General features: G+C 47.7%; 1 protein-coding gene across 1 annotated transcript; it reads right to left on the bottom strand.

Moving 5' to 3' along the window:
* Nucleotides 1–2436: 2436 nt before the first annotated feature.
* Cstb (cystatin B) lies at nucleotides 2437–4390 on the bottom strand. The gene is made up of 3 exons (XM_021205693.1): nucleotides 4210–4390; nucleotides 3035–3136; nucleotides 2437–2751 (listed from the first exon to the last, which is right to left on the bottom strand). The coding sequence occupies exons 1-3, from the start codon at nucleotides 4273–4275 to the stop codon at nucleotides 2623–2625; spliced, it is 297 nt and encodes a 98-aa protein (XP_021061352.1). The 5' UTR covers nucleotides 4276–4390; the 3' UTR covers nucleotides 2437–2622.
* Between the last annotated feature and the right edge of the window lie 11171 nt (nucleotides 4391–15561).

The raw sequence follows: 15561 nt of genomic DNA, 5'->3' as shown, positions 1-15561 counted from the left end.
TTATCATCATGGCGGGAAGCATGGCAGGGTCCAGGCAGACATGGTGCTAGAGGAACCAAGAGTTCTACATTTTGATCCAAAGGCAGCCAGGAGACTCTCCACACTGGGCGGAGCCCGAGCATAGGAGCCCTCAAAGCCCACCTACACAAGGACACAAGGACACACTTCCTAATAGTGTCACTCGCTATGGCCAAGCCTTCAAACACTTGAATCTATGGGGGCCATACCTATTCAATCCACCATACCCACCCATGTCCGTACCAGGCCCCCTGTCAGTTACAGCTTGGATCCATGCCCTACTGCAACCTCGCTGGGTGTATCCTGCTTGCACAACTTCTAATCCTAAGCAGCACAGCGTCTGCCTGCTCTGTAGTAAGAGGGGATTTCCAGCCACAACTGCTGACTCATCTCCCTTTGGATGACATATTGGCCCCTTCTTACACCCTCAGGGGCATCTGCATTACCTGCTGTCTCATGCACGGAGCAGGAACATGTCAGGTCTCGGGAGTAAAGCAGGTTTCACTTTGTTTTTGTTTTTGTTTTTTTTTAATTTGGTTTTTTTGTTTGTTTGATTTGATTTTTGGGACAGGCTTTCTCTGTACACAGACATCTTTGGCCGTCTTGAAATTCTCTTAGACCAGGCTGGACTCGAACTCATAGAAATCCACCTGCCTCTGCCTCCACCTGCCTCTGCCTCTCAGCCTCGCTACCACCGCCCGGCCACAACGCATGTTTTCGCTGCCTGCTGTCTTTGGTGCTGGGGATCCAGTCATGGCGGATGCTCGGCAGGCACCCCACCTCTGAGTTACAGGTTTGTTGTTGAGGCCCTGTGTGGCACAGGAGGCTCAGCCCACTATTCATTACACCACTAACTCCCCAGCTCTGGGAGCTCACCGGAGGCCCCTCACTGTCCTTATCACCAGGGTTCAAAAGTCTGTCTGCAGACAGTCTCGAGGGGCTTTGAAGGTGACCGCGGTACAGCAGACCTCAGTACTGTGTTTGCAGCACGACTCTGAACTCAAGAATGTCACCTCTCTTCATCCAGCCTGGTCTAAGGGTCAGGACACTGACCCGCACGGGAGAGCACTGGCCTTCCCAAGGGAAGCAGGTTCTGGAAGGCCGACTGGCCAGGACGCCTCCACTTAGGAACGCAAAGATCCAGGTTGTGTTCTGAGGTGTATAGCTGACAACTGTGGTGTGTCAACACATGAATGCGTCCCTGCAGCCTGGTGCTGACACTCGAGAACTGGTAGACTCCCTCAATACCTTTCATCGGAGGAGACTGAGCCATGGGAACGTATAGTCCGTGGTTGGGATGAGCAATGTTGGAAGGGTGCGGCCAGGTGCCGCCCTGACTCTCCCACCTCGGTGCTATGACTCAGTGAATGTGGTCACTCCCATGCCCTAGATCAGAAAGACTTTCCCAGGCTAGCTCAGGTCATGACTATCACAGAAGGGTCTCTAGCTGCTAGGTCACGTCAGCTATGAATTGTTGGGAAGACCCATCCCCACATGTGTTGTATCAATTGGCAAACGAGGTCTGTTCCTGCATTCTCAATTGTTAATTGCTCAGTTGGCAGCGCCAGGATATGTAAATCAGGCTTTCTCAACTACCCAAAAAGAAAACCGCAAACTGCCTTGAAAGTCACGTGGCCCTCAGTCTGGCCAATGGGCAACAGTGCAGAGCGTAATCCGGCTGCTGATTGGCTCAGATTGGATAAAGAGCTTGTGGCTGAAGCTGGGGCAGAACTAGGACAAAAAGACAGAAGACCCACCAGAATGGAAGTCATGTAGGGAGGTCAAGCAGAGAGAGGCCACATGGTAAGGACGCAACGGCAGGGAAGTCGGGTTAAGCTGTATGGCTAGCTCAAAGACTGCCCTAGCAAAAGTTAACTGCCTTACGCTACACAGATGTCTCCGCGTCTTTATTCTTAAACCTCAAGCGGGATTCCCCAAAAGCCCCCACAATAATGAACCACTGTTTTTGCGATGCTGGGCATTAAACCACAGCCTGGTACCAATTTATAAACGGTTCAGTGGCTAAAGACGCTTGTTGTCATTCCTCATGACCTGAGTTCAATCCCAGGGAGCAATATGGTGAAAGAAGAGAATCACTTCCAGCAGGTTGTCCTCGGACCTCCAATGTGCACCACAGCATGCACGTATATGCTCATGAGCATATCTGTTGGAAAATAAATGTAGAAGTAAAATAAACACATCATTTGCCTTTTCTTGGTATGTCTACATTATAACTGGGATTTGTTTGTTTAGAGACAGGGTTTCTCTGTGTAGCCTGGCTGTCCTGGAACTCACTCTATAGATCAGTCTGGCCTCAACTTCCTGAGTACTGTGATTAAAGGCATGAGCCACCACTGCCCGGTGTCACTGATTTTTCGAACAAAGGGGGAAAAAAATTAAAACTAAGGACACAGTTCGTATAGTCTCTAAAATATATATATTTAGAGAGATCATATACAGTTTTCTGAAAAATAATTATTTGGAAGGATGCAAAATACAATGCAGTTTGAGAATCACAAAAGAAGCTGCTCAACTCCCTTCTCTCCATCACGGAGGGATGTTTTACTGCGTGGTCCCAAACACAGGTGCAAAGGGGCCTCAGAATCAGAAGTAGGAGAGCTCATCGTGCTTTTCTTTGTTGGTCTGGTAAGAAGACAGGGTCAAAGGCTTGTTTTCATGAGGGAGGGGTTGGAACACCCTCAAGTGCACATATTTATCGTCACCAACATCAACCTGGAGAAAGGAAGAGAGAGAGACCTGTGAGAGAAAGGTAAGGTTCCAGTTCCAGGCTTAACCCAGCCTTAGAAACTGAGCCAGAACAGGATACCAGCAACTAACTTAGCCAGTGATAACCCTTGTCTCCTTCTTTAAGGCCGGGAACCCCAACACTCCAAATTCATCCTCTCAGAACATGTACATGTCCCTCTTAAGGGGTGCTGGGCAGGAAGTTACAGGACACCCCGCTCTACTCGGAGACTATGTCCCCAGTTCATGCCAAGCTACTATCAGTACCCACCTTGATGAAGAAGTTGGTGCCAGCCACGACCTGTCTCTTGAAGGATACGGCTTTAAAGGCATCAAACTTCTGATTTTCTTTCTCTTCAAGCTGGGACTTCACCTGGATGGTGGGTGAGAAGGAAGGACTCAGATTCATGCACGGGTGCCTTCCTGCCTCTCTTGGGAGACCCCTTGCCAGCCCTCAACACCGGAGTTCCTCACTCCAGGGGACATGGCAAACTGTTGGCCCCACTGATAAAGGAGAACACAGCTCCTTTTTGGGGGACAGGGTCTCACTGTATGGCTATGGCTGGCACAGACCTAAGCAGACGGGGCTGGCTTCAAATTCGGAGAGACTTGCCTGTCTCTGCCTCCTGAGTGCTGATGTGGCACATGGCCAAGGTTCCCTTGCCTGGCCAGTGTGTCTGTACCGTTTCCTCATTTCCAGGGTCTCATGGAGCTGACTCACTTCCCCCTTGGCCACTTCAGTCAAAGCAAAAACCTCCCAAGATCATCTAGGCTTAGTGGACAGGGCCCTGGGCTTGGGGCGTGGCAGGAGAGCTGAAGAGAGGATATGTTTAACTTTTCTTCTCTTGCTAATACCCTGAACCTCCCCCTACCTAGTACGGAATCTCTGCTTTGCTAAGTCACAGGAAAGGCTGCCCGGGGCCCAAGGTCCACCCCCTGGTTTCAGACTAGGCACAAGCAAGTTCTACAACTTCTGGTTTTGATCTTTTTTTTTCCCTGAGGGGCGGGGTTGGTGATGGTGGTGGTGGTATCAGTTGAGTTCCTGCCACTGAGCTTAACAGTCCAAGCTCTTTCTTTTGAGGAGACACCCACTATAGCCCAGGCTGGCTTTCTCTTGTTTAGGCCTGGGTGTAAGTAAAAAAAGTGCAGTCTAGGTTCTAACAGCTGCCTTCCAGATTTCTCTGGGACCACCGGATCCCTCCACCGATCCCGGGGCCAGTTCCCTAATAGGTGAGTGGCCCTCTTGTATGCAAGCGGCAGAAGACTCGCCCCAGTCCCTGGTCCTGCATCCTCCAACCAGGCCCTGAGGCTCCAGCTCCCAGTCACACTTGTGGCCGCCCCTGAAACCCCGCTGCAGGACCTGGCGGGTCTGGGCAGGCTGGTCCCTGAGGCCGCCAGGTCCCCGCAGGCCTGGCTCAGGCTGGCCTGATCTGGGCCCAGCCTCACCTTGTCGGCGATCTCCTGCGTCTCGGCCGTGGCTGGCATTGTGGCAGATGGGCCGCCACACATCATCTTGGCAGCAGTAGTCGGGGTAGCACGGAGAAGCTGAGGACAGAGCCAACTAGGTGACCTGGGTGCCTGGACCCTAGAAAAACCTGGCTTGGCTCCGCCCCCCGGACCCGTGGCACGTGACAGCGACGGGGCGGGGCGGCGCACCCTCTCGCTCTCTCTCTTTACTGTCACCACCCTCCGTTCCAGGCAGAGTCAGGAGACCCAGGCTGGGCGTGGACGGAGGGTGAGGCGTGGTGGATGCTTCACGTCCCTTCCCTGAACGGACACTAAGAGGGGTTGGGAGGCTGGGAGTCCTGATTGCCCCTCAATGGTCGTGAAGTGACCCGGCTTAGGAGCTTCCGGGTCCTCACAGGATGCAGAGATGTGAGAAGGGGTCCTAGACTTTCCATGGAGTAGGTGGACACGAAGTCCAGCCTTGGCCATCTCAATTTCCCCTTGTCCTGTGAATATTAAGTGGGGTCTGGGTGGGTCCCTATCCCTCCTTCCATGGAGTGGGTACAGAAACAGATGAATGAGGACCTAGAAGTCTCAGATTCCTGTTCCCTGTCCCCCTGCCCCGTCCTTTCCTCCTTTCCCCAACGTGGACTGAGTTTTTTGGGTCCTGATAACCCCATGAAATAAGAGCTTATCTGGGAATTCCATTCTTTCTGAATGACACGGGTGTAGGAATAGCCTTGTCAGGCGGTAGGCGGGGCTTAGGGATCCCAGCCCCACCACCACAGAGTTGGGTGGGTGGCCCAGACTCTATTCTCACACGCCCAACACAGGCTGGGAACCATGAGGACCCCGAATATACCCTCTGTCACTGCTCTTACTTGAGTGACCTTCAAACTCGTGTTTCCGTTTCCAAAACTGTCACAATTTGATAGCGGGACGTGATGGTACACACCTGTTATCCTGGCACTTGAGAGGCTAAGCAAGCTAGCCTGACTATGCAGTGAGACCTCGGCTTTAAAATAATAATAATAATAATTAAAAATAATTTGGGGCCGCAGAGGTAGCTCATGGTAAGGTGCTTGCTATAGAAGTGTTGACAGCGTGAATTTGACCTTTGGAACCCAGTCAAAGAGCCGAGTGAGGGGATAGAGAGATGGCTCAGCAGTTTAAAAAAACTGGCTGCTCTTCCAGAGGTCCTGAGTTCAGTTCCCAGCTCCCACATACTAGCTCACAATTCCAGTTCCATGGAATCCTATTTCCCCACCCCCTGGCATCAATGGGCACTAGGGATGCAAGAGGTGCCCAGACATACATGGAGACTTGTGGTGGTGACAGTCAACCCAAACTAAGACAGAAGTTGGTACCAGACACTGCAGTATTGCTGGGATGGGCCTGATCATGCTTTTGTTTGGAGGAATGTGGATTTGGGGTTAGAAAAGCAATTGATCACTTAATAGTTCATAGGGCCATAATAGTAGGAATATGGAAGACAGTGGCGATGAAGGCGATTGGAGCTTTGGGGGTCTGGCTCAAGAGGTTTCAGAGGACAAAACTATTTGTGGCCTAGAGACTATTCTTGTGATGCTTTGGCTAAGAATATGGCTGCTTTTTGCTCTTGTTAAAAAGTCTTCCTGAGGCTAAATTGAAGACTTTGGGATTAGTTTGAGCCGGCAGAGGAAATTTCAAAATGGCTTAGTATCGACTCTCTTGTGTGGTTGTTAGTGGTCACTCTTATGAAGATCTATAATGAAAATGAGCAAGCTGGGGAAGTAAAAATACAAAATGTACAGAAAGGGGGGCACCAGGAAGTGGAAAGGAGCTAAATCCTGTTTTTTAAGGAGTTAAACAGATAAAAGAAAAGCCAAATGTAAAAGGGAGTGGTGACTTCAGGGCAAGAATCTGCCCAGCTAAGCTTTCAACCTGTGAAAAGGAATTAAAAGGAAGTTTAGAGCCAGGTGTGGTGGTGCATGCCTTTAATCCCAGCGGTAGTATAGTAGCCAGCTTTGTCTACAGATCAAGTTTCAGGACAACCAAGCATAGGCAGTGAAGGAAACCAGGGGGTCAGGTCCCGGCCTCAGCAAGCAGCAGAACTTGGCAGCTTCGGTCACATGGTTCTGCCTTTAGAGGTAAGGGTAGAAGAAAGGGGTTATGGACTCACCCTCTGAGGTCAAGGGAAGCTGCCGAGGCCAGGTGTGTGTCATGGATGTCCCTGCATGGAGGCCTAGAGAGGCCATCATGTGAAGCTATGAAGGTGAAGCCTGGATACCTCGGAGATCCCAAGATATTGAAGATACCAGAGCCGTGGGATAGCTGTTGAGGAAAGCTGCTAACAGGGAGTGGAGCCAGCCCAGGAGAGAGATGAATGCTGCAGCCAACACCACTGAAAGAGTTGGAAGTCTGAAGAGCAGTTTGGCATCAGACTTGGAGATGCAGAATTTGGACTTTGCCCAGCTGGTTTTTAGTCTTGCTTTGGTCCAGTATTCCCTTCCTGTGCTCCCCTTTCTCCCTTTTGGAATGGTGATGGATATCCTGGGCTATTATATGTTGGAAGTATGTGATCTGCTTTCTGATTTTGATTTTTACAGGGCCTTACAGTTGAGAGATTGCATGAGTCTCAGAAAAGACTCTAAACTTCGAATTTTAAAAAAGTTTGATGGGGGTGGGGGGCTGGAGAGATGACTCAGTGGTTAAGAGCACCGACTGCTCTTCCAGAGGTCCTGAGTTCAATTCCCAGCAACCACATGGTGGCTCACAGCCATCCGTAATGGGATCTGATGTGCTCTTCTGGTGTGTCTGAAGACAGTGACAGTGCACTCGCATACATACAATAAATAAATAAATCTTAAACAAGTTACAGACTATCAGGACTTTGAAGTTGACCAAATGCGCTTTGCCTTGTGATATGGCTGTAAGCCTGTGGGGGGCCAAGGAGTGCAATGTGGTTGTTTGAATAGACTTTTCTCCCACAGGGAGGGGCACTAACAGGAGGTGTGGCTTTGCTGGAGTAGGTGTGGCCTTGTTGGAGGAAGAGTGTCACTGGGGCAGGCTTTGAGGTCTCAGTTTCTTCATGCTGCTCCTGTGGATCAAGATATAGAAGTCTCAGCTCCTTCTCCAGTCAGCGCCGCATCTACTTGCATGCCACGGTGCTTCCTGGCATGAAGATAATGGACTGAACCTCTGAAACTGTAATACAGGCCCAATTTAAATGTTTTCATAAGAGCTGCCTTGGTCGAAGTGCCTCTTCCCAGGAAACAACAACAAAACTCTAAGACACAGGCAAAGCACCTCTACACATTTTTAAAAATCCAGACAGGTGGGATGGCTGGCTCTTACAGTTCCTGCATAGGACAGGTGAATCCCCCGGAATGGCAGGACAGGCAGCCTGATCCTTATCCATGAGCCAGATCCAAGGGAACAACCCTATCTCAAAAAATAAGGTGGACATCTCTTAAGGAATGATGATTGAGTTTGAATTCTGGTATCCATGTGCTTGCTCCAATGTGTGCGCCCATGCACATATACATGTATGCATGCACACATACATATAATAATAAAGAATTGATTGAATTGATTGTAGATTAAATCCCAACCTTAGTAACTCTCTGGAAGAAAAAGAAAGAATAAGTGTTTATTTCTATGATATATTATTTATAATAAGTCTGTATAACCCAGTTAAGGGTCTGTTGGTCTACTGCCTTGGCATAGCCCTGATTGTGAAAACCATGGAGAGCCAGGAAGCTGTTTGACACAGTCCAGAGAAGCAGAGCCGGATGCTGTCTTCGCCACTGTGCTGTCTTTAACCTGGGTTTCTGATCTCTACGTGTTGCATCTGTGGGGAACTTTCTACAATCGGATTCATTTATGTCTTTTCCCCAGAAAATGATTTCTGCTCTCAAAGATTCTCCGGCCTTACTGGAGAATCTTCCTTGCCATGGAGATTGTGAAATGGACAAAGACCTTGGACCTGCCCCTGAGCAAACTCAGAAACAACAGAGTTGGTAACGGCTTCCTCCTATAGGTAGTCTACAGGACACTGCCCCTGGGAAATGAAAACTTAATAACAAAGTTAGTTTGCCTACAACAACCTTTGATAATATATATAGGTGATATAAAAATAATATAGGGCTGGTGAGATGGCTCAGTGGGTAAGAGCACCCAACTGCTCTTCTGAAGGTCCGGAGTTCAAATCCCAGCAACCACATGGTGGCTCATAACCATCTGTATGTAACAAGATCTGACACCCTCTTCTGGAGTGTCTGAAGACAGCTACAGTGTACTTACATATAATAAATAAATAAATCTTAAAAAAAAATAATATAAAAGAAATATAAGAATTTACCAATCATAAACAGACTGACTCACCTTAAGTTATGATGAGGTCTTTTAACTAGAAGACACAGAGAAGACAAATGAATAGAACAGGCTAGCCTGCAGCCTGGGAGAGCTTTCTAACCTTTAAACCAGGCTAACTCACAAGCTGCACCTCAATCACTATGCAGTGTTCAAGGCTTGGGAGCTCGCTTAGCCTGACTCAGATGTTTTTCTCTCTGTTTAATGGTTCACTGAAGAATGGAATGTCATATGTCATGAATGCTCAGGTAGTATACATTGATTTGAGTATGATAATGACCATTCTCTCTATACTTGTAACATTTGTCCGGGGACAAAAATGATATGATCTATATGTCTTTTGAAATCTTAAGGTTGCCCTTTTTGGTGAAATCTGTAAAATAATGAAACATCTTGGTTGCTAGTCAGTCAGACATACAAGATTAACTCGGTCATGATCTCTGACTCATTCATCCAGGACTCTCTTCCACCTGCCCTCATGTCCTCTGTTGGGACCTGTCTGATGCTGGGGTTGGTCCCCTGGCTCTGCCCACGATCAAGGAAACCTACAGGAAATAGAGGCCCAGCATGTTGCAGAACAGGACACATCTGTGCCAATCAGGGTGCCGCCTCCCATGCTGGGGTTACGCTGGGGTGACTGGCAAGGGGCACCACAGGAAAGAGACAGTGACTTTGCTGGGACCCCTCTATGTGAGCCATCTCTGAGGGACAGAGGGCTCACAAGACTGGGTAAGTCAAGGGAGCAAATGTGTACATTTTGTTTTGTTTTTTTGTTTTTTTTTCCCTTCGTGTGTGTATGTATACACACATGTGCATGTTTGCATATATGTGGGTGTACTGTGTGCATTTGCGTTCGCATACATGTGGGGAGGCCCGAGGTAGAGGTCCAGTGCTTGCTCAGTTTGCTGTCCACCTTGCTCAGTGAGGCAGGCTCTCTCAGAACTTACTAATGTCTGGATAGCCAGTTGGTTCCGGGGCTACTGTAAATAGCCAGCCTGCTCCAAGGGACTCAAGCCCACTGTGCTCTGCACCCTGTGAGAAGCACATTGCCCGCCCAGCATTTATGTGTGTTAGAGAAATCTACACTCTGGTCACCACACTTGGTGCAGAAAGCACTTTACCCTCTGAACCTTCTATCTACCCCCTGTTGGTTTTTAATTTTGATACTTGACCCTGAAGGTCAGGCTGGTCTTGAACTCAGGTTGCTCCCGCCTCAGCTTCCTCAGACTGCAGACTGAGAGTGTGGGCCAGCAACAAGGTTTGGGTGGGTCGGTTGCTTTTTGGGGTTTTTTTTGTTTTGTTTTGTTTGTTGGTTGGTTTTTTTTTTTTTTTTTTTTTTTTTGAGACAGGATTTCTCTTTGTAACTGTACTGGCTGTCCTGGAACTCCATTTGTAGACCAGGCTGGCCTCAAACTCACAGAGATCTGCCTGCCTCTGCCTCCTGAGCCACCACACAGGGAGACATTTTATGTGTTTGTGGCTATGAACTGAGAGATAGGCAGAAGTTCTTTTATATATAATTTATCTATTTTTATTTATATGAGTACACTGTAGCTGTCTTCAGACACATCAGAAGAGGGCATCAGATCTCAATACAGATGGCTGTGAGCCACCATGTGGTTGCTGGGAATTAAACTCAGGATCTCTAGAAGAGCAATCGGTGCTCTTAACCACTGAGCCATCTCTCCAGCCCCAGACGGTTTTTGTTTTGTTTTGTTTTGTTTTGTTTTGTTTTGTTTTGTTTTGTTTTGTTTTGTTTTGTTTTGTTTTGTTTTAATCTTAGAAACATGGAGGGAAGCAGGTGAGGAGATGCCGACCACGGAGGGGTAGTTTCCTTCTTGGCTACAGCTGCTGGCTCTGCTCCTGACAGACTAGAGGTGCGGTGTGGATCGTGCCTTTGAGATTTCCCCAGCAGTCAGACAGTTCCTTGCTGATACTGCCTGGTGGGTGCCCACACTTCCCCTGTAGGAGGCAGACACCTGTGGAAACAGACAGGCCAGCCCCAGAGAAAACAAGCAAGGCTGTTTATCCAGGGCTCACTGTGTGAGGGCGTCAGTGTGTCATCGTGTGGGTAGAGGAGGCAGGAGAGGGGAAGGCCTCACAACTAGAACTGGCCTTAGAAGGCTAGATTCCTTGCCTATGTTTTTTTTTAAAAAAAGATTTATTATTTGTTTATTTTATGTATATATGAGTACACTGTCATTCTCTTCAGACACACCAGCAGAGGGCATTAGATCCAATTACAGATGGTTGTGAGCCACCGTTGGTTGGAATTAAACTCATGACCTTTGGAAGAACAGCCAGTGCTCTTAACCACTGAGCCATTTCCCCAGCCCCTTCCTTGCCTACTTTGCTAGACAAATCCTTTTTTTGTTGTTTTTGTTTTTGTTTTTGTTTTTTCGAGACAGGTTTTCTCTGTATAGCCCTGGCTGTCCTGGAAGTCACTCTGTAGACCAGGCTGGCCTTGAACTCAGAAATCTGCCTGCCTCTGCCTCCAGAGTGCTGGGATTAAAGGCGTGTGCCACCACATGCCCAGCTTAGACAAATCCTTTACCAGTGAGCCATACCCCAGGCTCTTTAATTCATTTTTCATCTTGACACAGGGTCTAAGTTGCTCAGGCTGGCCTTGAACTCATTCACCCTTGTGCACTGAGCGAGATCTAACTCAGTTACCCATGCCTTTAGATTCTCCAGCTTTGGCTTTCTGAGTAGCTGGGATTACAGGTTTTTACTACCAAGTCTGCCCAAAAGATGACTTAAAGATATCACAGCAAGCAGGCTCTTGGCTCCACTTGTTTTTATATAACTCAGGACAAACAAGCCCATACACACCAACCTTCGCTCAGTTCTGCAAGAATTGGGTCAGCATGAAATCATAGGGAGAAGAGGCTGGGGACGTGGAAAGGCACACTCCTTTCTGTGGCTGACTAATAGTTCCTGCAGCTATCTCCACACTTAACCCAAGGCTGTGTTTTGTTCCCAAGGCTGTGTTCTGTTCCCAAGGCTGTTTGATGGACAAACAGACAAGACACTCCCAATCCCCCTCCCCCACGTTGGAAACCATGGAAGCAGACTGTGTCATCTCAGCACTTAGATGGCTGAAGCAAGATCAGAAATTTTGAGTTACTCTAGACTATCTAAAAAAACTATAACGAGCCGGGCGTGGTGTCACACACCATTAAACCCAGTAATTGGGAGGCAAAGGCAGGTGGATCTCTTTGAGTTTGAGACCAGCATGGTCTACAGAGTGAGTTCTAGGACAGCCAGGGCTGCACAGAGGAATCCTGTCTCACAAAACCAAAATCAATAAATACTACAAAAATAATAATAAATAACAAATCCCTGCCTAGGAAGCGTATGACATCTATGACCCAAATTCTTAAAGATTAGACTAGAATGGCTAGCTTGAATCCTAGCAATCCGCCTACCTTCACCTCCCTGTTACTGGGGTTATAAGTACCTGCCTTTGTGCCCAATTCCTTTTTTCTTAAGATTTATTTATTTATGAGTACACTGTAGCTGTCTTCAGACACACCAAAAGAGGGCATCAGATCCCGGCTACAGATGGTTGTGAGCCACCATGTGGTTGCTGGGAATTGAACTCAGGATCTCTGGAAGAGCAATCGGTGCTCTTAACCACTGAGCCATCTATCTCTCCAGCCCCCATGTGCAATTCTTTAATGGCACCGGGAATCCAATTTAGGTCCTCAAGCTTGCAAGGCTAGTGCATCAACAACTGAGCCACCTAGCTCTCCAAGTCTACTCTGAGACCTATTTTTATGTACCGCATTGCTGTTTTGATGAGCTTTTCTGTCAGAGATTCATGCTATGTCCTACTAACATTCATCTCTAGGCTTGGTCTCTTCCCCTGTTTCTCACGGTTGTGATGAGTCAGCTCTGGCACATGTGTTTGTCATTTCATTGCTGGCTCTGTTGCCAGTCAAACGTGCCAGGGGCTCCTTTAGGTAGGGACTTCCTCTTGCTTACAGAGACTAGGCCTTGTGGTGACCCACATCTTTCACCCTAGCCCTCTGGAGACAGAGAGAGGCACATGGATCTCCAGGCCTGGCAGGGCTAGCTAATGAAACAGGGGTATGGGGGGGGGCGGTTGGGGGCTGGGGTGCAGAGAGAGAAGTGGGGGAGGGTACAGGAGGAAAGAGGGAAAGAGACAGCTTCAATGCACAGCATGAGGGGGCCGACAGAGAGAGGGAGAGAGAGAAAACACCATCAGCGAAATCTCTTACAACTTCCCAGCAGGTGATGAACCTGGCCATAACTCAAAGCCAACTTTGGGTCCATAGGAGGAGAGTTGTTTGTTCAGAGTGGCAGAGGTAAGGAAGGACACTTACCTACAAGTCCCTGCTGTCTCCATAGAAAGTGAAGAGAGGTGTGCACGGAGTTGTGGCCTGATTTCTGAGGGAAGGAGGAGGCAGACAGACAGAGCCTCAACTTTTCCAACTTTTTCATTTACATAACAAACCAAATAGAGGAATGTGTCCACAGATAAGGGAGGGAGGGGGGGAGCCCCTGAGGTCGATGGGTGTCAGGATCCAGGGATTCAATGCTTCTTAGCGTCAGACAATTCTGTCTCTCCTGAAGACCTGTGATCCTGACATTCAGCCTTGTCTTCATCAGGCCTAGGGACGGACGAGAGCCTAGCCTCATGGGATCTGAGAGGATATTGCCACATACAGACATATGACTTGTGGCTGCAAAACTGTCAGCTACAGTCCCACACAGCAGGAAACATCACCTATGCGTCCTAAGTCCAACTGGTGACACCAGTGACTGGGAGTTAGATCGCTCCAGGTCCAAAGACAGAAACCGTCTTGGGATATTTTAGCCTGTGTAGCAGCCAGTGTGTGTCACCTACCTCTGTGTGTGACTTGGTGTTCTTGGGGCTCCAAACTGTTTGACAAAGTTAACTATCAGGACAGGACATCTATACGAGGTGAATCCACTCACCTCTCTCCCTCTTATGCCCTCCCCCAAGTGTATATATATATATATATATATATATATATATATATATATATTCCCTTATATGTGTATATATATATGTATATATCCTATATATAAATATACTATATAAATATTATATATATATATACACACAATACATATTACACACACACCTTTGGAGTGCCTCCTACTGACCTCACCCATCTTAAAAAATTTTATTCAAAAATTTTGTTACCAGAAATCCTGGGGCTTTTCATGCACCCCCGATCTATATTTGTGATGATTCCTTCAAAAGATGGAGTTTGTTTGCTTGCTTGTTTGTTTGTAACAAGGCCTTACTACATAACTCTGGTTGGCTCACAGTGCATTACCACAGCCTTAAACAACCGTTTGACTTGTAGGCTGCTCTCTAGTCTGCCTGCTAACTCAGTTCTCTCAGATTGCTCTTCAGCACCTTACTGACGCCCTCATACATAAATCAGGGTATTGCCCTTGCTTCTGAGACTCACTCCTGGTTACTTGATAAGAGAGAAGAGGCTCCACCCTAGTTCTACTACACCCAGAGTCTCGAAATCGGCATCTGCTATCCCTTGAGTCTCCTCTATCTCCCTTCCCTGTGAAATAATTCCAATCTTTCCATCATCTATCTATCTATCTATCTATCTATCTATCTATCCGTCCATTTATCTATCTACCTAAATACCTATCAATCTATTTAAATATTTATCATATATCATCTATTTATCATCTATCTATCTCTATCATCTATCTATATCTATCATCTATCTATCAATCATCTATCTACCTATCTCTCTATCATTTATCCATATATCATCTATATATGTCTCTCTCTTTACACACATACACACACACATACACGCACACATATGCACAAGGGCACTCTCTCACACACACATGCACACACACACATGCGGCACACATGGCTGTAAATGTTAGATCCCATGTCCCCAGACACCAGGCCACCCACCCCCCACAGCTCTCATCTTTATTTGTCCTGTAAGGACCCACTCCAAATCACTCAGGTAAACTTGGGCCTGGCTGACCTGTCCTTCAGCCTACACCTCTCCTCCTTTGGAAGACCTTTCTTTGGGTCCTTCCCCTGTAGCAGGCTGTACTGAAGCTGAGCACTTAGTCTGGATCCTGGCTGGCCTCCTGTTTGATGTCACCCAACCCTGGTGTCTACAGGAATCAGACAAATAATAGTTTCTTCCATGACCTGGAGTTTGGGAATAGGTAAAGCCAGGGAGCAGCTACCCACTCCGACCTGTCCATTGTGGAACATTCCAAAAGTTGGACTTGGGCAGCTGACTATGGGCAAGCCTGGCCCAAGCAAATACTAATCTTTGTTCTTGAGATTTGCTCTTTCAAAAGCAAATTGGTGACTGTGGTGGTTCGAATAGGCTCAGCCCATAGAGACTGGCACTATTAGGAGGTGTTGCCTTTGCCTTGCTGGAGTAGGTGTGGCCTTGTTGGAGGAAGTGTGTCACTGTCAGGGTGGGCTTTGAGATCCTCTTCCTAACCACGTGGGAGCCAGTCATCTCCTAGCAGCCTTCAGATGTAGATGTAGAACTCTCCTCCTGCACCATGCCTGCCTGGAGGCTGCCAGGCTCCCTCTTTGATGATAATGAACTGAACCTCTGAACCTGTAAGCCAGCCCCAATTAATTAGGTCATGGTGTCTCTTCACAGCAATGGAAACCCTAACTACGGCACTGACTAATTACCATCTTTGTTCTTGAGATTTGTAGACTTAAAAAGCATCCATGACTGGATGTTTAGGACCAGGTCCTCTTCCCCCTGGCTGATACATAATAAACAACCCGAGGTTCCAAGTTGCAATAGTAAGTGCCCTGATCAGAGTGCTCACACCTCATCTGCATCCACCTTTTCTGTCTGTGTGTCTGTCCTGTATTCCTTTACTTCTCTTAGTTGGGTTTCAGTACTCAATCCAAGCAGGACTTGGCATATACACATATGTATGGGTAGACATATTTACTGTGCGATGTGTAAGTAGAGT

Source organism: Mus pahari, chromosome 9, assembly GCF_900095145.1.
Source record: "Mus pahari chromosome 9, PAHARI_EIJ_v1.1, whole genome shotgun sequence".
NCBI lineage: Eukaryota > Metazoa > Chordata > Mammalia > Rodentia > Muridae > Mus > Mus pahari.
The sequence above is the reverse complement of the archived record's forward strand: the minus strand, read 5'-3'. Positions and strand labels throughout refer to the sequence as shown.

Excerpts from the sequence above, each read along its gene's own strand:
- Cstb (XM_021205693.1), bottom strand. The coding sequence starts at position 4,275 with ATGATGTGTGGCGGCCCATCTGCCACAATGCCAGCCACGGCCGAGACG. Across the intron at positions 3,137-4,209 it reads CGCAGGAGATCGCCGACAAG|GTGAAGTCCCAGCTTGAAGA; the intron begins GTGAGGCTGGGC and ends CCCACCATCCAG. Across the intron at positions 2,752-3,034 it reads GCACCAACTTCTTCATCAAG|GTTGATGTTGGTGACGATAA; the intron begins GTGGGTACTGAT and ends TCCTTTCTCCAG.